General features: G+C 37.2%; 1 protein-coding gene across 39 annotated transcripts in view; it reads left to right on the top strand.

The window, feature by feature from the left end:
- EPB41L2 (erythrocyte membrane protein band 4.1 like 2) overlaps positions 1-23,502 on the top strand; it is a 232,544-nt gene that overhangs the window by 165,805 nt on the left and 43,237 nt on the right. For all 39 annotated transcript variants that reach the window (XM_055264020.2, XM_055263991.2, XM_055263874.2 and 36 more), the window contains 7 exons: positions 1,487-1,562; positions 4,874-5,092; positions 6,479-6,566; positions 11,324-11,476; positions 12,001-12,098; positions 15,988-16,160; positions 21,185-21,357. In XM_055264020.2, the coding sequence (XP_055119995.2) occupies positions 1,487-1,562; positions 4,874-5,092; positions 6,479-6,566; positions 11,324-11,476; positions 12,001-12,098; positions 15,988-16,160; positions 21,185-21,357 (980 nt within the window). The remainder of the gene's footprint in view (positions 1-1,486; positions 1,563-4,873; positions 5,093-6,478; positions 6,567-11,323; positions 11,477-12,000; positions 12,099-15,987; positions 16,161-21,184; positions 21,358-23,502) is intronic.

Here is a 23,502-nt window from a genome sequence, read left to right as displayed (position 1 = left end):
GTGTAAAGCAGAATTGAAATCTGCTTCTTAAGTTCAGCAGGATTGACTTCATTGGTTGAATCAGTGATGCATTGAGCCAAAATCCAGCAAAAATGCATTTGTATACAACAGTAGCCATTTAATAAATATTTGACTGAGTGAAAAGATAGTGTGCTGATGGTAAAACAAAGGACAAAATGCCACACTGAACAAGAGAATGGGATTCAAGGAATTTTTCTTCAAGTTCATAAATTAAACATCTCATAAGGTCTTTAAATATGTATAGAATGGAATAACTTGGCTGGGCGTGGTGGTTCATGCCTGTAATCCCAACACTTTGAGAGGCTGAGGTGGGAAGATTGCTTAAGCCCAGGGATTCGAGACAAGCCTGGCAACATAGGGAGACCCCGTCTCTGAAAGAGTAAAAAATAAGTTAGTCGGACATCATAGCGCATGCCTGTGGTCCCAGCTACTTGGGAGGCTAAGATGGGAGGATCACTTAGGCCTGGGAGGTCGAGGTTGCAGTGAGCCGTGATTGTGCCACGGCACTGCAGCCTGGGCAACAGAGTGAGACTCTGTCTCGGGGGAAAAAAAAAAGAATAACTTATATATATATACACACACACACACACACACACACACACACACACACGGTTTTTTTTTAATTTAAAAATATTATGAACTTGAAGTCAAATTCTAAATTCAGTCTAGTGGAATTATTTGGATTCCATTAGGAAAATAATACCTGCCCTTTCCCCCATAGTTTTTTTAAAGCTATCCTACACATGATCTATCAAAATAGCAGTTAAATTTTACATATAAATAGCAGTGTTTTCACTTTTAACAAGCCATTTATGATATGGTTGCTTGACTTATTCATTCTTTATGGCACGGTACAGCCAAATGTATGTTATATACGAATATACTTACACCTACTCTATAAAACCTGGGAAATAATTGTATTGTCCTAAAGTATCATGAAATTATACCATGCTTTTGCTTCTTGGGATCTCTTTTAACACCTTCTTCAAATAGCCCATTAATAATTTTTCAAATAGCTATTATCTCTTGATCATTACTCTCCTTCCTCACAACAATGTAGAAATCCTGAATTTAAAAAAAAAAAAAAAAAGGATAGAGAATATTTGGCAACAGGAGATCCTGTGGTTAAATCGAGTCTTATCTCAGAACTATTACATGGAGGTTATATTAAAATTTTTGTATAATAGATCACCATATAAAACACATGTTGAGGTACCAGTAAATGTTTATAAGAAAGAGAACCTATTACTCTTTAATGGTGGCTTATTTATGTAATTGATTTCTATTTTATTTTTTATTTCATTTTTATTTTATAAACAATTTTAATTTTATTTAAATAAAAAAATCTGCACGCTGATTTATAGTTGGATTAGTCTGTACTGTTTGATCCTTGACCTTTAAATTCTATCACAGTAGTCATTCTTCTGTTAATTGGGTGCGTAACTGTGATATTTAATAATTACAGACCTTCCCTGGCTATTCGCTTTTAATGTGAAGTTTTATCCTCCTGATCCTTCTCAATTGACTGAAGATATCACCAGGTACTTTATATTTGCATTTTTAAATGAACCTTTCCTTACAGCTCTCATTTATTTTTGTGCCCTGGGAGCATAGTGGTAATTTCAGGATTGAAAACCAAAACAGTTTTTCTTAAATTAAATTTTAGAAGTTTCCTTGAAAATGGGTACATCCAAAAATAGTTTGAAATGTTGCCAATTTCAAAAATTTTATTCACTTTCTTTAATATCTTCGTTTATATTCTAGTAATGAAAATTTTAAAAATGATACTGCTGACAACTTTGTTTTCTATGTTATACTTTTAAAAGTCACTAATATTTAATATTTGAGATTTTAATACCAAGGTCATTTTTATTGTATATAACTCAGGTGTGCTTATATACTGGTCTCATATTACAAAGATGATATGACGTTAGCAAAATGAAATTATTTTAAAAGGCCAATTGAACTGGTAATTTCTTTCTCTCTTCTCCCTCCAGAACCAAACAAGGTAGGATTTCTTACGTAGAGTCAATAGCTAGTTCATTTCTATCTCCTTGGAGATTGTGTGAGCTATAAGAACATACACTTGAATTGCAAAGAAAGGATTCTGATTAGGAGCAAGAGAATATTTATTGATTCTGAGTACTTGAATGGCAACCAAGAAACATTGTGAATCAACAAGTACCTTGAAATCTTAGCCCAATTAGACTGGGTACCAGAAACATTGTGAATCAATCAACAAGTACCTTGAAATCTTAGCCTGATTACACTGGGTATCAGGGATAGCATTTCTTAGCTTTGGTAAGAGGAAGTATAAAGGGTTGATTTTTTTTTTTTAAAGGATGATTTTTATATACCATATTTTTAAAAGGTTATTTACATGGTCAAGTACAACTGTGTGCACTGCATGACTTTTAGAAAACTAGAGGGGCTTAGCAAAAGAGTCTGCTTGTCTTTAGTTCCTGTATCTTTGATGCTTTCTGCTAGGCCAGTTTTGTTGTCAGACATCAAGTTGGTGGAGGTGGTTAAGAGTGCATAATATCCATGTGAAATAGGAAGGATGGAAATTTCTTTCCAATATTGGGTACATAGCAGGCCGGCCCCTTTTTTTTTTTTTTTAAACTACTTGTTGCTGAATAGGAATGTACTAATTAAGCTCTGAATGAATTAGCTTCACCTAGTAAATAATAAATAGTAGCTTTTGTAACTGCACAGTGAGCTACTTAGAGCATAAAACCTGACCGAATGGTGTGTGTAGGATGCAGAGCTTCACTGCAGGAGTGCCTCTGAACAATGCATGTAATTGGGGCTTTGTGACCCAACACTCTGTACATACACTCCTCCTGGCAGTAATTTGGGGAATGATAATCCTTTGGTGATTGCAAGTTTGTAGCATCAGTAAGTACTTTGGTTTTCCGCATAAATGGAACTTGAACAGTCTCCCTATCTAGTGGAGGAACAATATAGTCTGCTTAGCTAACTAAAGGTCTCAGTGGTGCAGCCTGAGACCAGCCACCTGCCTGTACTTGTGGCCTGGAAGCTTAAATGTCATGATTGAAATCTTCACCATGACTTGAGTGAACATTTAGAAGGTGGGGTAGGCTTCTGAGAAGGGCAAGAACACTATTTCGAATAATGTTTGAAGAATGCTTCATAGTGCTGTGTGAAAGTACAGTTGGGTAATTCAGGAAGCTCATGCCATTTTTTGTTTGAAGTTTTTAGGGTTTAGACAGGCTTTGAAAACAGAGGAAAGGACTAATGTGAAAAGCAGAGACAATAATATAAAAGGAAGCAACAAGATGGAATCTTTGTGTTTAGGTTCTAAAACTTCCATAAAATGTGGAGAACTATCACTGTTGTTGATTAGAGAATTTGAGGATAACCTGGACCCATGGTTGAAAATTCAGTTTTCTAAAGTATGTACAGTTATGCTTATGTTTTTCTACAGGTCAAGGAAATATAATCCTCCTTAAAAGGAGAACTTCTGCAAGGCATAAAATACTCAAAATACTGTAGTGATAGCGAGAAGACTTTCAGTCTCTCAATTACCGAGCACTTGTCATGTGGCAAGTCCTCTAGTAACTGTGGGACTACAGTGATGATAAACAGAGTCCCTGCCCTGCCTGATGATGTATTTGGGTGGTAATCCAGGTTCTGAACTGACCTGGCCCCATGTGCTGGGTTGTGCTGTCTGACCCAGTAACAACAAGGCCTGGACCAGAGGCCAGCACTCCCCATTTGATTGTGTAGGGTAGAGAGCAGGAAGAGGATTGGGCCCTAAAACCCAGGCCAGGCAAGTGTCCACAGGACTAATATGGCCAGCTGCCAGTATGAATGCCAGTCTCTAAAAGGTCTTAAAGAATGAGGACTCTGCTGTTGATTTGGGAGGATCCGTGGTGACCATAGCAAGTGGTGAAATTAGAGAGTAGAAATCACATTTTAAAATGTTACCAAGAGAAATTGATAGTGGGGCTTAAAAGGGGGTGGAAAAAACCCACAGAGTATATATCACGTGTTTCTGCATTTTATTTCATGGAAAACGGAAATTCTTTTATAACTGTAGTGAGCCACATGGAACATTGAATGAAAAACATTATTATAGCCACTAATTATTATAGCTACTAGTTATTGATTCTTAAGCATGCGCCAGATATTTTATTTATATTATCTAATGTTCATGCTCATCTTCAAAGGGAGGTAGAGTTCTTAGCGTCTTACAGGTGGGAAATTACCCTTAGGCAAGTAAATTAACTTGCTCAAGGTCATACAGAGTCAGGTCTTCCTGGCTTCAAAGCCCAGGCCTTTTCTACTAAACTGAGCTAGCTACTGCTTTAGATGGGGTAAGTGGACAAGTAAGGGCTTCAAAGTAGAGATTTACCAATAACTGTTGTTAAAGGTGTTTCTGGAAAAGAAGAAATGTCAAGATGATAAAGGGTGGGTGACCTTAGCTTTTCTTACAACTGATTTAAGACTAGTTTTTTTTAATCTATTAATCTTTACGTGTTTTGAGGGGCATGCTAATTTTTATTACAGTTTGAAATCCAAGGACACAGTTTAAGTGATTGAAATTTTTACTTCAGTTACAAAAGTCTTCATAGTAATCATATATATATATACACACACATATATAAATTAGCCTTCTGGACTCAGTTTCTATAAATAAGCCACAAGTTTAGAAGCCCAAGGAACAAGTTGAGGCTTTTTATTAGAGAAGATGATTTTTGCTGTGGATATGAAGAGTTCCTATATTGTATATTTGTTTTCAAAGGGGTATTAGCTTTTAAGGACTGTGAGTGTTCCAATTTCACCTAATGGTTCTCCTCTGACCCCTTTCTCCCTCTGTCCCTCACAGATACTTCTTGTGCCTTCAGCTCCGGCAGGACATTGCCTCTGGCCGCCTGCCCTGCTCTTTTGTGACTCATGCTCTCCTGGGATCCTACACCCTGCAGGCTGAACTTGGTGACTATGACCCAGAAGAACATGGCAGCATCGACCTCAGTGAATTCCAGTTTGCCCCTACTCAGACTAAGGAGCTGGAAGAGAAGGTGGCAGAGCTGCACAAAACCCACAGGTCTGTTGCCTTGCTTACTGGAGAGAATGGCCATGGTAGATTTAAATAACTTCTCTTGTAGCACTTAGTAGACATTTGAGCACAATTTACAGGAATATCCAATTTTTCCTTTTGGAGTTTCACCTAGCACTAATCAAGGCAACGTGGAGCCCTTGAGGTATCCTTTCATTATTTTTATAACTATCATGTGAGAAACTATGCTCGTGAGACTGTATGTTTTCATGTATTGGAAAAATGTACTTTTCCCCATGACACCTTCTTCTCTGTATTCCCCTAACACATACACATTGGAGACAAACATGCCCACATACTTATTTGACATTTACTTTATATTTCTTCTGCCTTATAATTGTCCTTATTACTATATGTGGTAAGAAAGCTAGGGAGTTAAGGAGGCATTAGGATTTGAATGACCAGTGTAGGTGGTGATGGACGTAGGAATAGTAACTGAAATGTACAGGTGGTTCCACTGGAAGATGACCTGTTGGTTTAGCTAAGATTACTAACATTACATTAATACCATATTATGCTTTGAGAACATTTATACGTGTGTGAAAAGAAAATGGACTTTTTACACAAATTTTTATAACGCTAGCTACAAAATGATAATTTGTTCTATATTGCAAAATTAATAGTTTTATTAAATATTTACTAAAGTGATCTGAAAGGAACTTTCAAAAATTAGGTTTTTAAACAGGCCACATTCATTGATTTTTCTTTAAAAAAAATACGGTATTTGACTCTAAATGTTTTCTTATTAATTTACTTAAATTCTACTCAATAGACATTTGTTGTATAATTCTAATATGAAATATCAGGTACTGACATGCCATGGGGAATGTGAAATTAATGGGACATGATCTTGCTCTTTAGGAGCTTAAAGTTTATTTAGCTGGGCATATAGATAGGAATGGAAATAATTTCAGTATGGACAGAATGTGATTTGTGTTACCTATCATAGGTATAAAATCAAATACAAGTAATTTCAATCTTTATTATGATCAACTCTAGTGAAATAAAATGAAGGAGTAAGAATGTGTTTATCACAGAAAGATGAGATCACTATTTTTTATTCTCCAGTACTTATGTTGTACTCTGTTGCTGGGGCTTTTTTCCTTAGTAGAAATAATCAAAAGCAACTTTTTAAGATAAAATGGGTAAGAGTGGAGGTATACCTCCATACAGTTTAGCAGGTTTAGATTATAGGATCTTAAGGGAAAAATATTAGAGGTTGAGAGTTGTTTTCTTACCATTTCCTACTTTTCCGCCAACTTGGCTGGGTTACTTCCTCTCCTCCAAACCCTCTGAGCGCAGACACTCCTCCCATTCTGACTACATTTGCTCTGCATCCATTAATAAGATAATACTGTTTCTTTTGATTCTCAGGGGCTTATCTCCAGCACAAGCTGATTCCCAGTTCTTAGAAAACGCAAAGAGGCTTTCCATGTACGGTGTTGACCTACATCATGCCAAGGTACTGTAAATGTAATGGGGAGTAGCATCACAGCAGTCTGTTGACTGAGGTTTTGAGAGGGCTCCAGTTTCAGGATAGCACATCTTATTTTTGGGAAAAGGATATTTGCCTTCGATTGAGGGTCTCTGGAATATTTCCTTGGTGACTAATTATGGGGTGTATGGTTGTGGGAGGGACCACGTATTCTCTCCCTACCACTTGTTTTCCCAGTCTTTTTAATTAATTCCCTTTCATAGGTACTTACTGTGACACACCTTGTCAGCCTTTTTTTTTTTCACCACTTATCCTGGTTTATTCTGCATCGCAGCTTCTGCTAGGCCAAGTGCTGTGTCTGTCTCAGTTCCCTCTCCCACCTCTGTCTTGGGAGAGGAGAGCAGACCTTAGCAACCATAAAAGGGCAAAAGCAGCATGGGACCACTTTCCAAAAAGCTTCTGTGTGATGAAGGAGCCCTAGAGTTGTCTTTTCCCTGTAGGTGTGTTTTGTACTTTGTGAAAGATAATGTAGGCGGGCCCAGGCTCTGTCTGGGTGATAAAGCACCTTCAGTCTAATTTGAAAGATGGTAAAAGAGTGGGACAATGGGGACATGGGAAGCCAATCATAATTCTGAACACCATAATCCCAAAAGATCAAAATCTCAAAAATATAATGCTTGAAAAAATAATTTTAAAAGTTATTTAAAAGATATTTATTTACATTTTTAAGGGGCGATTTGAGAAACATAAATCACAACAGAACTTAATAGGCCACTTTACACGATAAACTAGGCATGTAATAACATACATATTTTTGCAAGCATACACATTCTGGTGTGCTAACGACAGTCACAGGGTATGAGTTATGAATAGACAAATCCTGTTCATAAAGAAATAAGTCAAAAAGTGTAATATGTAAGTGCACATCGCTATAGTTGGTTGCCAGTAACAATATCACTTACTTCATGGTTCTAGTTTAGATGATTATGTAGTGTGGAGAGTCGAGGAGGAGAATGACAGGCAAGGTGAAATATGGATTTGGTTTTAAGAAATATGTCCAAAGTCAACATGTCCTTATGGTTGCCTGCTTTTAAAAGACCTTGCCAATCTGTAGATGTTGTTTAGAAGCCCAGATTATATGATTTGAGAAATCTCTAGGAAAGCTCCCCACACAAAGATGTCTTTCCTCCCTAGGCCTCTGATTAATAATTCTTGCAATTGTGTTATTAATCATACTCTGTTCTAAGTATAATATTCTTTCTTGCTGTGTAGTTAGGAGCAGAACACTAAAAAAATTCAAGATAACCTTCATTCTGTTTATCATCCAATACACTCCTTAGATAATATTTGATAAGCAGGATATTTGTGGCTTATTGAAAAGAATATATGTGGCAGTTTAAAAGAACTTTTCATATTTCATGTTTAAAATTTTGTCTTTTTCATTGCCTTAAAATCAGATTTTTAATTAGAAGAGTTTGTAATGTCATATTCATATTAGGATGAGTTGGAGAGTGTTAAATAATCTCAACAAAGGTGCAGAGAAACGGTAAGAGAAGCAAGACACCCGTGGTAGCCCCAGGCTAATATCTGCAGCTATCCTAATCTGTTTAGGTCTTTCTGAAGGAGGGGAGGGCAGAGTGGTTTCCAAAGCACTCTTTTACAAAGCACTCTTTTTCTCCTCAGTGGTTTCCTTTATTTAAATATTTTTCTTTATTACAAAACTAATACATGTTCATCACAGAAAATAGAGACAAACAGAAGAAAATAAAGATCACTTAAATCTTTTTATGCAGAAATAAGCACTCTTAATACATTTTTTCTTTTCTTTTCTTTTTTTTTTTTTAGATCCCTGGGCAGTTGAATTCACATGCCTTCTAAAAATGGGGTCATACTATGAGCATCATTTTTGTTAGTTTTTTTAACTTGCTATTGCAAGATTTTTCTGTCAGTAAGTAGTCTCTGGCAGCATCACTTTTAACCACTAGATGCCGTATGCCCTTAATTTTAAAAAGTACTTTCATACCATCTCATTTTTTACAAGTATACCATCTCATTTAAAGTTTGAACGTTTTTAAATTTTACAGCTACATAAAACAGTTCAGAGAATGACTTGTTTAAAGCCGTGTATTGTTAAACGGTCTATCTGCCTGATACCGTCTGGTAAATCCTAGTAGGAGGTGAAACAGATTGTCTTAACACTCCAGTGTTTTTCAGATCATTTTCTGTATAATGGGGACAGGCTAGGTTAGCCAAGAAACAGAAATAGGGAGGAAGGAAAAAATAAGTTTGGGACCAAAAAGACCTCCCAAACCTCTCCTCCTCTAGACCCTGCCATTCTTGCCACATGTAAATCTTGCAGCTCTACTTTGCTGATCGTTAGTTAGAAACCAACTCTTAAATGGCAAAAGCTGCCCTATGTAAGGTTTCAGGATTCTTGTTTTTAATGTTGTGTCTTAGAAGAGTAAGAAATTGTGGACTCTGTTCTAAGTATAATGTTCTTTCTTGCTGTGTAGTTAGGAGCAGAACACTAAAAAAATTCAAGATAACCTTCATTCTGTTTATCATCTGATAGACTCCTTAGATAATATTTGATAAGCAGGATATTTGTGGCTTACTGAAAAGAATAGATGTGGCAGTTTAAAAGAACTTTTCATATTTCATGTCGTTTAAAGTTTTGTGTCTTTATTTTTCATTGCCTTAAAATCAGATTTTTTTTTAATTAGAAGAGTTTGTAATGTCATATTCATGTTAGGATGAGTTGGAGAGTGTTAAATAAAAGGAATCTCAACAAAGGTGCAGAGAAATGGTAAGAGAAGCAGGACACCCGTGGTAGCCCCAGGCTAATACCTGCAGCTATCCTAATCTGTCTAGGTCTGTCTGAAGGAGGGAGGGCAGAGCAGAGTGGTTTCCAAAACTCCCAAGGAGAGGTATGTGTGGAGAGGGCCATTTTGCGGGGAGCCATTGTCAGAGGGACATAGCCTTAGGTGGCCACGTAGGGAGGGAATCTAGGTATTAAACACCCTGACCTCCCTTCCTCTCTTGATCCTTTGCGAGAACTCCCTTTATACTGAACTCATCTGAAAGCCAGCCATCTCCATATGGGGCAGTGAGCAATGCAGAAAAGGTGCTCCTTTTCATTAGTTTATTTTTCTGATTTTGATACCATGTGGCATAACTTACATATGAAGGTTCGAGGCTTGCCTTTTCCTCTTTCACTTCCTACCCTTCATCTGTCATTTCTATTCACACAAATACTGGTAATTCTAAAATAATTACATAGAACAACAAAAATCAACCGATTTACTTGAGTCTGAGTTGTGTCTATTTTTAAGTCAGATAAAATAGCTTCCTTGTCCTGTCCAAAGATTGCTTCAGACTAGAGATGGCTCATTCAATGTTTCAAATGCGGGTTGCCTCCCCACTTGTGGTAAGAACATGCCGTCTCGGGCAATCTTCTGCCTTGCTCCCCGTGGCCATGGGCAGTGATGGTTTTGGCAAACACACCATGGGGTCTGGTGCCAAGTTGCTTGGGCACCTGTGCCTGATTCACCCCAGCTTTTTAGTCTATTCCTAGAGAGAGTTGTGGCTGCCAAGATAAGGGTGAGTAAAGCAATTGATTGGATTTTTTAAAATGGCTCAAGTTGGTCTAATGTAATTTTATTTGTGTATATGAATTACTCAAGTGTTACAGCAGAGAAAGCAACTGGCATCAATTAGCTAATACTATACTTTTATTTATAAAAAACTGATGTAAATGGTATCAAAATGTTCTGAGTAATAAGACAGACAAAATGTTGTCCTTTTATTAAATTGGGAGTTAGACTAAATAATGGGGTTTGTTGCAGCATTTTTTGTAAGAATTTGCTTCGTATTGTTTGTGATTTCTGAAAATGTGAATATCTTTGAGCGGTAGTCTTCAGTTTCACATATGTTGAATGAGAGCCAGTTCTCTTAGAGATAAATAACAATTTGTATATTTTGAATACGTGCATCTTAGATCTTCACTACTTGAAATGTGAGGAGACAGGTTTTCACTTTTGTCTGTAAGTTTGTTTGGTTTTTAAAACATAATTTAGGCCTGTGATTATTCTAGATCGTCATCGATTCCAAATTAAAGCTCTAGGGAAAGAAAACTATTAATAACTTCAAGAATAGTCTGCAGTCCTTTGAAACATGCCAGCCAAAGGAGTGCCTAATGAGAACTGGTTGTCAGCATTCTAAGTTAATGAAGAACTGCTTGAAAGAATTCAGAGATTTCAGCACTGTCAGCCTGGAAGAGAAATTATGGTGTTTTGCAAAATATTGGCATAATTTTAAGAGCTATTAGCTAGGGTAATCCATCTGAGGTAAATGCACCCAAAGGAAAATGGTTGAACACATCTTAGGGTAGGCCAACAGACTGTCCCTGAGGCTGGACTAGCCTACAGGAAAAGCTCATTTGATTTCCCATATCTTCAAGATCTCTAGTTCTGCTTCCTTTCTTCTCTGTTAGCTCCTACAGTGGAGCTTGAGAGCATATGCATTACGCTTTTTGAAGGACACTGTGTCCTATAGTCACATTGCCATAACTCTTTGGCAAATCACACCTGATCCCTGAAGATGAATAAGTTTAACATGTACGTGTGTGCACCGTAGTTTTCATTAACGTGCGTACTGTCACTAAAATTTAAATACAAACCCTGTTAAACTGGCATTCCTGATCATGATTTGAGGGAGCTAATTAGCTTCTTGATTTGTATAACTTTCACAGCTCTAACCATGGTTAATTGGGTTATGCTTGGCAGGACTCAGAAGGTGTGGACATCAAGCTGGGCGTATGTGCTAATGGACTTCTCATTTACAAAGACAGACTGCGAATCAATCGTTTTGCTTGGCCGAAAATCTTAAAAATTTCCTATAAACGCAGTAACTTCTACATTAAAGTCAGACCAGCAGAGGTAAGCAAAGACATTTCTAATCAGTTGCTGTTAGTCAGCCTCTTTACGACCATGAATTTAAAAATTCTTTTCCATTAATTCTAAAATTTTAAGAAAATAAACTATTTATTCTTCCATTGTAAAAGGTCAGGGTTCTTAATGGTAAAATTGCAGCGTATATATGTCTGGTCTGTTTTTTAAAAAAGCAACCATCACACTTTTTACAACAAAGAAAACGTGATAAGGTGTGGACTCGTTTTTTCTTGTTGAATCAATTAAGTTGTTATCATTAGGAAAGCATAAGATGAGTTTTAGTGAACATTGAAGGAGAGTTGGTTTATGTGAGTAGTTGTTACTTGCTTTTTGTAGAAAATAGTATTGCAGTCTATGAAATTCATCTTTATATGATTATATTAGATATACAATATTTACCTTTTTTGAGAAGAATAATTGCTTTTAACAGAAACATCTGAATCCATGCTTTTCAGTAGCTTCTAGTCAGTTCTTAAGGAAATATGCTGATTTGTTTTATGGATTTATTCCAGCTGGAACAGTTTGAGAGTACCATTGGATTCAAACTGCCAAACCACCGGGCAGCGAAAAGACTATGGAAAGTGTGCGTGGAACATCATACTTTCTACAGGTAATTTTAGGAAAGCAGCTTGGAAGCCGGGCATGATCGCACACACCTGTAATTCCACTGACTCAGGAGGCTGAGGTGGGAGGATCGCTTGACCCCAGGAGTTTGAGACCAGCCTGGGGAACATAGACTCCATCTCTCTTTTTTTCTGAGAAAGAAAGAAAACAGCTTGGTATTGCTTTTAGTAACCTCTGTGAATTAGGAGGTGGTAGTGGTGGGGAATGTGGCAGATGCATTAACCCCCTGCCTTTGGACTCTTTTCTCCCCTCCTTGCCTCGTCTCCTTTGTCTGCAGTCCCTCCCAGGTCTGTTTCTGTCCATGCATTGTCATGATTGAGAACTGAGCTGCCCCCGCAGCTGTCCAGAGCTCCACTTTTTGACTCTAACCATCTTTCCTTCCACCACAGCCAGACTGCCTCATGCCTGCTACCATTCTTCTTTCCACTATCCCTCCTCTTAGGTTTCACTTTGATATTACCATCAGCTGCCTCCTGACTTAACTTCTTTCCCAAACCAACTTGAACCCTGTGGTCTGACTGCTTTGTCAGAAGTGTTCTGACCCCCTCAGACTACTCTCCTCTTTGCACATTTACCTTCTCTGTCTGCTAGTCCTGGATTAGTCCTGTGTCCTGACCTCACCACTTTTGGACCTGTGTTGTCCAAGTGCTACCTTAAATAGTACAACTGTTGTGACACATGCAGTTACTGTATATAACAAAAAATAGCACAACTCTATGGATTAGTGCTATTACAGATAAATAGTTTCCAGTGTGAGCTGGATCCTCAGTGCTGCTAGGCAAGCAATTTGTCCTTTGACTTCCTTTGCCACTCCAAATGCTCATTGTCCTCGTGAGTCCCTAGGCACCCCTGCTTCCTCTTCTGATTGCCTCCGCTGTGCTGATGACTGAAAGAAGAAGCTGTGCATGAGTGTTCTTGGTTTCATGCACCTTCCCTTCTTCCCTTTTGCCTTTAATGAAGCATCGCTCCTCTTTCCTCCCATTCATTCTTTCCGTCTTCTCCTGTCTCAAGGAGGAGATAATCATTCCTCTGCTTTGATCCTCAATTTTGTGCCTCACAAAGTATCCTGCTTTGTAAATTATTTATTCTCTAATGGGTACCTTTAGCTTCTTTGGCCAATAAATATGTCCACATCTTGCTCTTTAAAAAATATGTCCACATCTTGCTCTTTAAAAATCAACAACAAATACATATATATATGGTTCTATAAGATTTTATATATAAAATCTTTGATCATCTAACCATCATTAGCTTATATCTTGTCTCTTTATACTTTTCTTCAAGGACATATTTTTTACATGTAGTTTGCTTATCTTTGTTTTCTCCGTTTCCTCAGTTTTCTATCACTGCAGTTTAGCTATCTGTGTATCTAGATCCTTCATCTTTAAGGTTTTTGCTCTGGACTTACGGTCTAATACTGTTCTACCAAATACGAGCTGTGTGAGCGTGGTAAGTTACCCAACCTCTCTGCTTCACTTCCATCATCCATATATGATAGTAATACTAGTAATCTACCTCATAGGATTGTTTTGAAAATTAAATGACATAACACACATGAAACAACTTAGAACCATTTCTGGCATATCATAAGATGTATCTTCACCATTATCATTATTCTTAGTTTGGTATCACAGTTTGCTATTTTTAATGTGAATTATCAGCTGGCAAAAATGATTCTTTCTTGAAGTTAAATTGACCAATATCTATTTTTCAATACTAATATGTTAATTTTCGAGGAGAAATATAAAATATACTTGAATCCCTCAAGTTACACTGATCATATAAATCTTTGAAAACTTTATAATTTTTCTTGGTAGCCATAACAAATTTCTCCTCTAGACAACATGAGCCAGCTCATATAAAGCTAGTAGATGACATTTATGACACAGGTCCAAGCTGGGCAGACAACAGCTTTCCCTGTCACATAATGATAAAAAAAAAAAAAAAAAAAAAAAGCAATAATCTGTTTAGAAATGACAAGTGCTAGCATTCATTGAACATTTATTAGAGTCAGACACAGAATTGATTGCTTTATATTGTGGTAGTCTATTTCTCGCCCTAGGCAAGACAGCTGATGCTTAGAGATCGGTGCCTATGGAGGAGCACAGCAGCCAGGCATCTGAGCAGAGATGGGGACCGGGCCCCCTGATTCTGAGACCTGTATTCCTCACCTCTGTGCTGTCCTCTTCTTGTATTCTTGTAGCAGGAGTTTCCGAGATGCATTAGCTGTGCGAAGTCTCAGGCCTCCTCATTTTTGCTAATGTACCATGGACTCCAATTTAAAAGTAGACCAATTTGCTCCTGCAAACTTTTGATATAATGGTTAACAAAAGCAGTTTTAGATTTTTAAACCTTGCATAATGTTGCTTACAAAGCTATGTAAAAGAATATATCTAACACAAAGGGCCAGTCATACTTTGTCTATAGATTGCTTTGAATCAGATCAGTGGAATTTATTCCGTTTCAGTTTATCATGAAAGGTACAAATGATTTCTTTAGAAAATTATAGTGGCTTGCAGATTGAAGCCATTAATCTATAAACAGATCTATTAATTGATAGCCAATCAGCTAGATTGATATTAGTGGAACAATAATGTAATAATAAAACTGATACGGCCGGGCACAGTGGCTCATGCCTGTAATCCCAGCACGTTGGGAGGCTGATGCGGGTGGATCACAAGGTCAGGAGTTTGAGACCAGCCTGACCTGGTGAAACCGTGTCTCTACTTAAAAAAATACAAAAATTAGCTGGGCGTGGTGGCGTGTACCTTTGTAATCCCAGCTACTCAGGAGGCTGAGGCAGGAGAATCACTTGAACCTGGGAGGTGGAGGTTGCAGTGAGCCGAGATTGCAACACTGCACTCTAGCCTGGGTGACAGAGCGAGACTCCTTCTCAAAAAATTAAATAAATAAATAAATAAATAAAGCTGACACCCTTGCTTGGAGCATTTAATAGAGCCTGTCACCATTCTGAGTGTTGTACAGGGATTCTTTTTTTTTTTCTTTATTGCAGAAGGTGATTTCTAAAAAAATTGTACAGAAGGTCTAGAAATACTTGAAATGATAGAGTTCTTTAAGAAATCACTCTTCCATAGTAAATGATAGGAAAAGTTTTGGTGGAATTCTTCATGTTTTTGAGTTGTCAACAAAAGTCTTCCTATTTAATAAATTAAGAGCTCTGAGATTATGTTTCTGTTAAGATATTTGTCAACTTTTGATCAAAGAGAGCAAAATAATTTCAGTTGAACTCCCAAAAAGATTGGCCCATTTGCTAAAAACATGCTTTTATATAATCCTGGAAATATTTGACATCAAGAAAGTTTGATTTCATTCTTTATGAACCCAGGGATTAAGCAGTAGAATTGCGCTGGCAAGAAGGGGTGTTAGCCATCTCTACAGATCCACTGTGTGGCGTGTATCTTCATGGGAAAGAATCACTTAATGGAACAGATTCCTGAGTTAGATGTTTTCTCCCCAGGAGAAATAGGCATAAATATTAAGAATTACTAATGGTAATGGATTGTTACTTGGTGCTTATAGCTAGAAGCAAAAATTCAGACATGTGTTTATATAAATGATTTAAGCTAATACAAATAAATAACCTTTGATATACTGAGAACAGCTGTTTCTTTGCTTAGGTGGAGAAGAACATTATTCATGAATACATGAATGTGGATTTACTCATCACCATCATAAAGCTGTGTGTGTAGGAGGGTTTATAAATAATGTTCTTTAGAAAGTTTAGTTTTTGAGTAATCATACTTAAAATGAGATATGAAAGTACATAGCTTTAAAGTTTTTTTAAAAAAATCCATAAAGTCTAATTTTGCTTCCCCTTTCTCTCTCTCTTTCTCTTTTTTTTTTTCCTCCTGTAGGCTTGTTTCTCCAGAGCAGCCACCAAAAGCCAAGTTCCTGACCCTGGGGTCCAAATTTCGCTATAGTGGCCGCACCCAAGCACAGACCCGCCAGGCCAGCACCCTCATAGATAGGCCAGCACCACAGTTTGAGCGCACTTCTAGTAAACGGGTCTCCAGGAGTCTAGATGGAGGTAAACACATTTATGATAATTTTGATTTTCGTTCACCTTTCTCTAATCCCATGAGGTCAGAAAATGTTAATCCAGTTAATAAAGCCACCAGAAATACCCTACAGGGATAGCCATTTTTTTCCTGAGTAAATAAAATGCTATTACTTACACTTACAAGAAAATAATCTTGTGTTTTAGAGTTTTTACTCTTTTTTGAAGTTGTCATACTTTTTTCTTTTCTTTTTTTTTTTAAAACAGGTTGAACATTCCATATCTCAAAATCTGAAACGCTCCAAAATCAGGAAGTCTTTGAGCACTGACATATGCTCTAAGGAAATGCTTACTGGAGCATTTCAGATTTCATATGTTCAGATTTGGGGTGTTCAGCTGCTAAGTATATATAATGCATATTTCAAAATACAAAAAATATTAGAAATCCGCAACACTTCTGGTCCCAAACATTTCAGATAAGGGATACTCAACCTGTATTGTCAGCGCACACAAATATTTGTTAAGAGTTCTCATTTATGAGATGTTGGACACATACATTTTACTGATTTCTCTTGATCGTGATGTGTTTTATGTGGTTCAATTTCCTGAACCTGTTAATTAATGGCAAAATGTAATTCTAAGGGTTTTTTCGTATGGTAGCATATGAACCTTAATTCAGACGAACATAAAACATTCCCTGCATCAGCAAATTTTCATGAGTGAAACAACTTACCAACTTTCCATCTTATGAGAAAGCTTTAGTAGCTTCAAAGGATTCATTTTACATACAGCATTTTAACAGAAAGTAAATATGTGTTTATTTGTTCTTTAGCCCAAGGGAAAATATGTATAAATGTGAATTTTTTTTCTATTAGAATTCTAATTAGCTACATTTTGTAGTTTTATATAAACTACACATGAAATAAGTTTTATATAAACTATACATGGAATATATATATATATATATATATATATATATATATATATATATATTACCTGGTCCAAAATGGGTTAATAATAGGTTTTAAAGAGCTAAGGTTAAATTTCTATTAGAATGCCTTATGAAGGAATATTCTTTCTTTGTAATAGGAAATGATTAGTATGGATAATTTTCTACCCAAAGAAATAGTTTTCCAACATTTTTGGTTGATTGAACTAAAATATATATATAATAATAATACTAAATTTGAAAATTGTGTTTTACTACTAGTTATTAGCAGAAACTTTTTTCTTGTTTATTGCTTACATTGTTCTGAAATATAAGCTCGAACAACTTATATTTTAAATAATTGGAGTAAAACAGATCAGATAATGCTAACAGATAAAAAAGCCTTCTTAATAGTGAAGGATTCATATGGATTGCCTTCATCTGCTTTTCCTAGAAGAAAAACTTGGAAAACAAATGCAGGTGGACACATAGAGATATTTGCCAGGATTTGTTGGTTGGGATTTTGGTATATAGTTATTAAATCCTGAAATGTGCAAGGGGATGGTGAACTGTGCTTTAAACAAATTTCCAGAATTGTGGAAATGATTTAAATTCAGTTGATTGTTAATGTACTATTGCCGCTAAAGTATCTTTTAGCTCTTCAACAACTGAGCACTTTTCCAAGTAAATCTGAAAAATGTGCCAACCCATGTAAATATTTCCCAAGCCTTGCCCCTTGCCACAGAGAATTTATACAAATGCAGTTACTGTTGTTTAGTGCCCTGAGAGAAATCACTGCTCTTTCTGGAACACAGTTTTCAGCATTTGTTTGAAACTATGAGGCTGTATAACTCTTATATTGCAAAGTTTAGCATTTAAAAAGATCAGTAAAACAGCATTTTCTTCGAGGTATACAAACTGTGCTCAAGGAAATCCACCATCTTGTATGGGCAGTTAGTGCAGAGGGTTATAGGAGGTCTGTATCTGAAAACAATGATTTTTACAAGTAAAAACAACAAACATGGCACAGTAATCCATTATTTTTCTCTTTGTGTTTTGGACGCCGTAATTCATCAGATGGGTAAGTCATCAAAAGGATTATTGTGTTATTGTGAAAAATAGGAGGCTTTTAATCCCAATACATGACCAGACGGCCAGTGAACTCTTTGATTAGGGCTTATATTCTCTGTTTTTTCCCCCAAAGCAAAGCTAGGCTGTAACCTGGCACTGAGCTATTTTCTTTACCACTCCTTATCAACATACCATTTGTTGTTGTAGTCTTCATGTATTGTATTTTCTTTTTCCTGTTTACTTTTTAAGTAAGGCTTGAATAATTTAGGTATATTAGCCTCACTTTAAAGTTTGGCAAATTAAAATAAATCCTCTTATGATTACATAGCAAGTGAAAACCGGGATTCAATCTAAAGATCAAGTATCAAAATAAAAATCAATCTAGAACAGCTGTTTTAGGACAGGGAGTCTCCTCCGAGATTAGAAAATCAAACCCCAAAGAAGACAAATCAGTCATTTGAGAGAACCAACAACCAAGATGCATTTGGGGGTTGAGGAACCAAGTGATTTCCTGAAGGTGGAAAGTATAATGAACAGGGACATTACTTAGATAGGATCATCAGGGAAGGAAGGCCTATCTGAGGAAGAACCAGGTCAGTTGAGACTTGAAGGATGAGAAGGAGGCAGCCAAGGAAAAGGACAAGAGATATTTAATAATAAAGCATTCCAGGTAGCAGAGGCAGCAACGATGAAGCTATAAGGCGAGGGAGAGCTGGATACATTCCTGGAACAGAAAGAAGGCAAGTGTAGTCAGAGCTTAGGAAGTGGCGGGAGAGGTAAGCCTGGGTCAGGTCATGCAGGCCCTTGGAGGCCATGGTGAAGAATGTGGTTTTTATTTATTCCATGTGCTCTAGGAAACCATTGAAGGGTTTATGTGGGTTTATGTGCACGCAAGAGCACAGTGTTATCTTTTTTTAAAAAAAAAAATCATTTGATGCAAGAGAACAATTAGATTGACCGAGGAAGCAGGCAGGCTGGTTAGGAGTGGTCCAGGTGAAAGCGATGGTGGTCTTCCCTTTAGTGGGAGTAGGCCAATTAGCCATTTGGTATCTTGGGCTCTGTGCTGGGGCCTACAAGCTTCTCAGATGTTTAAGACCTGAATAAATGTATTGGCTTCAAAATACAAGAAACTGCATGCTGAAATTAATAAGTGTTTAAAAGTATGCAAAGTCAGCATTTTGTCAACTTTAATAACTTTTAGTTTGATATTCAAATTTTAATAACATTACATTTGAAGCCATTTCTAGGTCAGATTTTTTCATTTTGCAAAATTTCTGAGTATGTATAATAGGTGTGTAGAAATCATAATTGTAAGCAAAAGAATTCATCATAGCCATATTCTTTCCAAGGGAAAATTATTTAAATCTTGTTAGAAGTTTTTTTATTAAAAAAAAACTGCTGGAGGCCAGACGCAGTGGCTCACACCTGTAACCACAGCACTTTAGGAGGCCAAGGAGGGCAGATCACAAGGTCAGGAGTTTGAGACCAGCCTGACCAACATGGTGAAACCCCATCTCTACTAAAAATACAAAGAATTGGCCAGGCATGGTGGCACGTGCATGTAATCCCAGCTACTCAGGAGGCCGAGGCAGGAGAATCGCGAATTGCTTGAACCTAGGAAACGGAGATTGCAGTGAGCCGAGATTGCACCACTGCACGCCAGCCTGGGTGACAGAGCGAGACTGTGTCTCAAAAGCAAACAACAACAACAAAAACCGCTGGAAAATAACTATACTTAATGTAAAATGGAAATTTATTCTAATATTGACTATGATTTGATATGGGCATTCAAAGTATGAGTATTTAAGGGCTGGGAAAATCTCCGCAAGGCGAGGTGGTAGAATTAGAAATGGAAAGAACTGGCCACGTTTAGAAATATATACAAGGACCTTGTTGGACTTGCTGGTGTTGAGGGGTGAAGGGTAGAGTCGTAGAAGATGTTCACATTCCCAGCTCAAGCAAATGGGAGCAAATATGAGAATAGTATTTTGTGAAAAAGGTCTGGGAAAGAATTAAATTTTGGACAGGGCAGGTGAAGGCTGTGGATTGAGGGGTATCTTGGGATACATGTATTCAAAGTGCTTGAGGCCTCTCAAGTTCAGTATGGTGTCACACACAATCCTGCCCTCCAAGAGCTTGCGGTCTAAAGGTGTTTGTGTTGACCAGGCTTCCCTTGGGACATGGAACCAGAGTAAACTTCATGGTGTCCGTAGAGCACTTTTTATGTAAAGTGAGATGACCTTGTGGTAGTTCTGTTGTTTGGGGAGGAGCTACAGATGGACAGAGGTCCTGCCACCTACTACTCACTTTGCCTTGCTGATGTTTGAGGTAGTCTTGGTTTGATCTGCAGTATGACAGAATTTTCAATACAATATACGTTTCTGCCTATCTGTAGGAGAGAAGAAGAGAGCACATGAGGGCCAGGTTTTCTGGGATGAGGGAGGTGTCTGTGTATAGATTTACCATAGTTCATGTTGAGACATTGAGGAAGGGGCTTAAAAAATAAAAAATATTAAATATAGAAGTTAAAATCCCTAAAATTTACCTTTACTGTTTTTTATTTACTATTTTATCTTTTGAATGGTATTCAAGTTAAAGGTTCCTTTATGGAGCAATTCTTAAAATTTATTGGAGCAAATCATCTTAATTGCATAATCATTTGTTGCAATAGATAGATTCAGAAATAAATCGTAGGAGACCAAAGTGTGAAAATACTGCTTACCTTGTAATTCTGTTTGCCTTAACTCTGGTGTTTCAGCTGGTCTTAGAGCTCCTCCTACTGGTCAGTTCCATGATCTGAGTTTATCCTTCCAATACCTGGTGGTTTGAGACCCTGGTGTAGTTCAGTGCATTAAAATTCAGAATACTTTCAGAATTTGGTAAACATTTAAAAATTAGTTTATTTTATGTGGTGGGTATTTTCAGAGCTCAAGCAGTGTCTCTGTTCCTGTTCACTATTTATATGCTGCCTGTTTATCTCCTTAAGGGGGAAATTTTCCATAAAGTTTACAATTCACATGTCCTAAAATAATCCAAAATTGTCACTCTTTGCTAGCTCCGATTGGTGACGTGGACCAAAGTCTTATGAAAGATTTTCCTGGCACTGCTGGGGAGATTTCAGCCTATGGCCCTGGAGTTGTCAGCATTGCCGTGGTACAAGGTGGGGACGGCAGGAGGGAAGTGACAAGCCCAACTAAAGCCCCACATTTGCAACTCATTGAAGGAAAGGTATGGTAAATTAGCACAGTATGTGGTTTTAAACATTTACTTAACCTAGAGGGTATCTGTTGTATTTTCTGTTTCAGAAATCAAGTATTTAAAATTAGTTGTTCTCTGTTCTCTGTTGGTCATTTCTGTTTTCAAATATGCATAGTGGTCTCTAACCTTTCTTTGATTGTTGTTCAAAGCAGAATATTTCAATGTAAATTATTTTAATGCAAGTAAGCAATTTACTGGCCTTTTTGACTGTCCTCATAATCACCTTATCTAATTGAATCCCCAAAGTAGAAAAGCTATGATGATTTGAAATTTATTTTTGGTTTGGTCCAAGTAAATTTTAAAATGTAGCTTCTTGATTATTTCAATTATTGACTTGAATTTTTTGACATCACCAAAGATAATCTTTATTAACAAATGTATTCATTAATAATCTATAATTAATGAAATTCTCAAGAAAAGGTAATTGTTTTGTGAATAGAGAGTGAGAACATGGTGTGTTGCTTTTGGCTTTATCTTGTGCGTACACCATGGTGAAATGGAGAAGTAACCCATATTGTGTTCTCAAATGTGTCACTGTTATCTTTTGTTACCTTGGGCAGTGACATCACTTGAATATTGATTTGAGAAGCCTTTGAATTCTTCAGATCTCTTTTCTGTGTCTGCACAAAGCGACTTTTTTTTGCATGCAACATTAGAAGTAAGCACAGATAAAAACAAATGAATCCATCATATTGATTCATGGTGTTTTCTATTTTTTTAATTTTTTTATTTTTTTGAGACGGAGTTTCGCTCTTGTTGCCCAGGCTGGAGTGCAATGGCTTGATCTCAGCTCACTGCAACCTCTACCCCCCAGGTTCAAGTGATTCTCCTGCCTCAGCCTCCCAAGTAGCTGGTATTAGAGGCGCCTGCCGCCACGCCGGCTAATTTTGTATTTTTAGTAGAGACGGGGTTTTGCCATGTTGGTCAGGCTCGTCTTGAACTCCTGACCTCAAGTGATCCACCTGCCTCGGCCTCCCAAAGTGCTGGGATTACAGGCATGAGCCACTGCTCCCGGCCGTATAGTGTTTTCTAAATTTTAACTTTGAAAATTTTTTAAAGACATAAATGTATAAAGACTTGCTAGATGAGGTAGCTGCCAGTGCCTCAGGAATTTCTGCACTGATAGCCTCTGAGGCCCAGCATGGAGAAGGTCTCAGGGACCACCACATGGGCCCAGTCTTGTGCCACAATGTCAAGTGCTACCTGTATAGCAAGTGACATAAAATCATCGACATTCCATCGTTAAAGAATTTGTGCCTGTCATATGGAAAAATTATTTGGTGGGGAATTCAGTTAAAAATAACAGAAATTGTGTCCAACAAGGTTTCTTTCAATTGCTGACAAGTTGTCAGGATAGTTTTTTAAAAATTTTGCTAACAAGGCACCCAGGAGAGTGACTGCTTATATCTGAAACAGAAGAGCTCAACATTTCAGAATATCTCTGTTCCATTTTGCGTAGTTAACTTGATATATCTAGTATTTTCCATAAAAAATGAAAAAGTTCTTTTAAATTTCAAAGGAAATCCTGCTTGTCTTCAGCAAACAACTGGGTACACTGGCATTTTTGCTAATGCTTTGAATGTCTGTCAGCAACCAGGTTTAAAAGTAAATAATGCTGTTTGAGTTTCGTGGGTTCTATTTGCAACCAGTTTGAAAATAATTAAATGAGTCAATATGTATAAATTTTATGTGACACAAGTAGTCTAGTCTTTTCTGTTTAAAAATGGGTCATTTAATTCATTTCTAACTACACTGTGTTAATATGATCCCTTCTTTAAACGTTTTCACTAACTACTCATTTTTTCTTTTGTCCTCTTTCTCTCTTGCATCTGTTTTTCCTTTGATTGTATCTGTTGTGTAATTTCATATTCAATCATGGGTTTGCATTTGAGAATAGACTGTTTCCATGTGCCCACCTTCACCTCTCATCCACCGTGCTTCATCTTTTTCCCCAGACCTATTGCCTGTCCCTGAAATGGACTTGCTTTCAGACATTTCAGAGGAAGACCCCTTTGGGGAGGCTGACCAGATCACACTAGACAGCTTAGAGCACCTTTCCACAGGTGAAACATCTGAGCAGGGGGATTCTGAAGTTGCTATGCCTGATTTGGTCTT

This window comes from Symphalangus syndactylus, chromosome 2 (assembly GCF_028878055.3).
Source record: "Symphalangus syndactylus isolate Jambi chromosome 2, NHGRI_mSymSyn1-v2.1_pri, whole genome shotgun sequence".
In the NCBI taxonomy this organism is placed as follows: Eukaryota; Metazoa; Chordata; class Mammalia; order Primates; family Hylobatidae; genus Symphalangus; species Symphalangus syndactylus.
The sequence above is the reverse complement of the archived record's forward strand: the minus strand, read 5'-3'. Positions and strand labels throughout refer to the sequence as shown.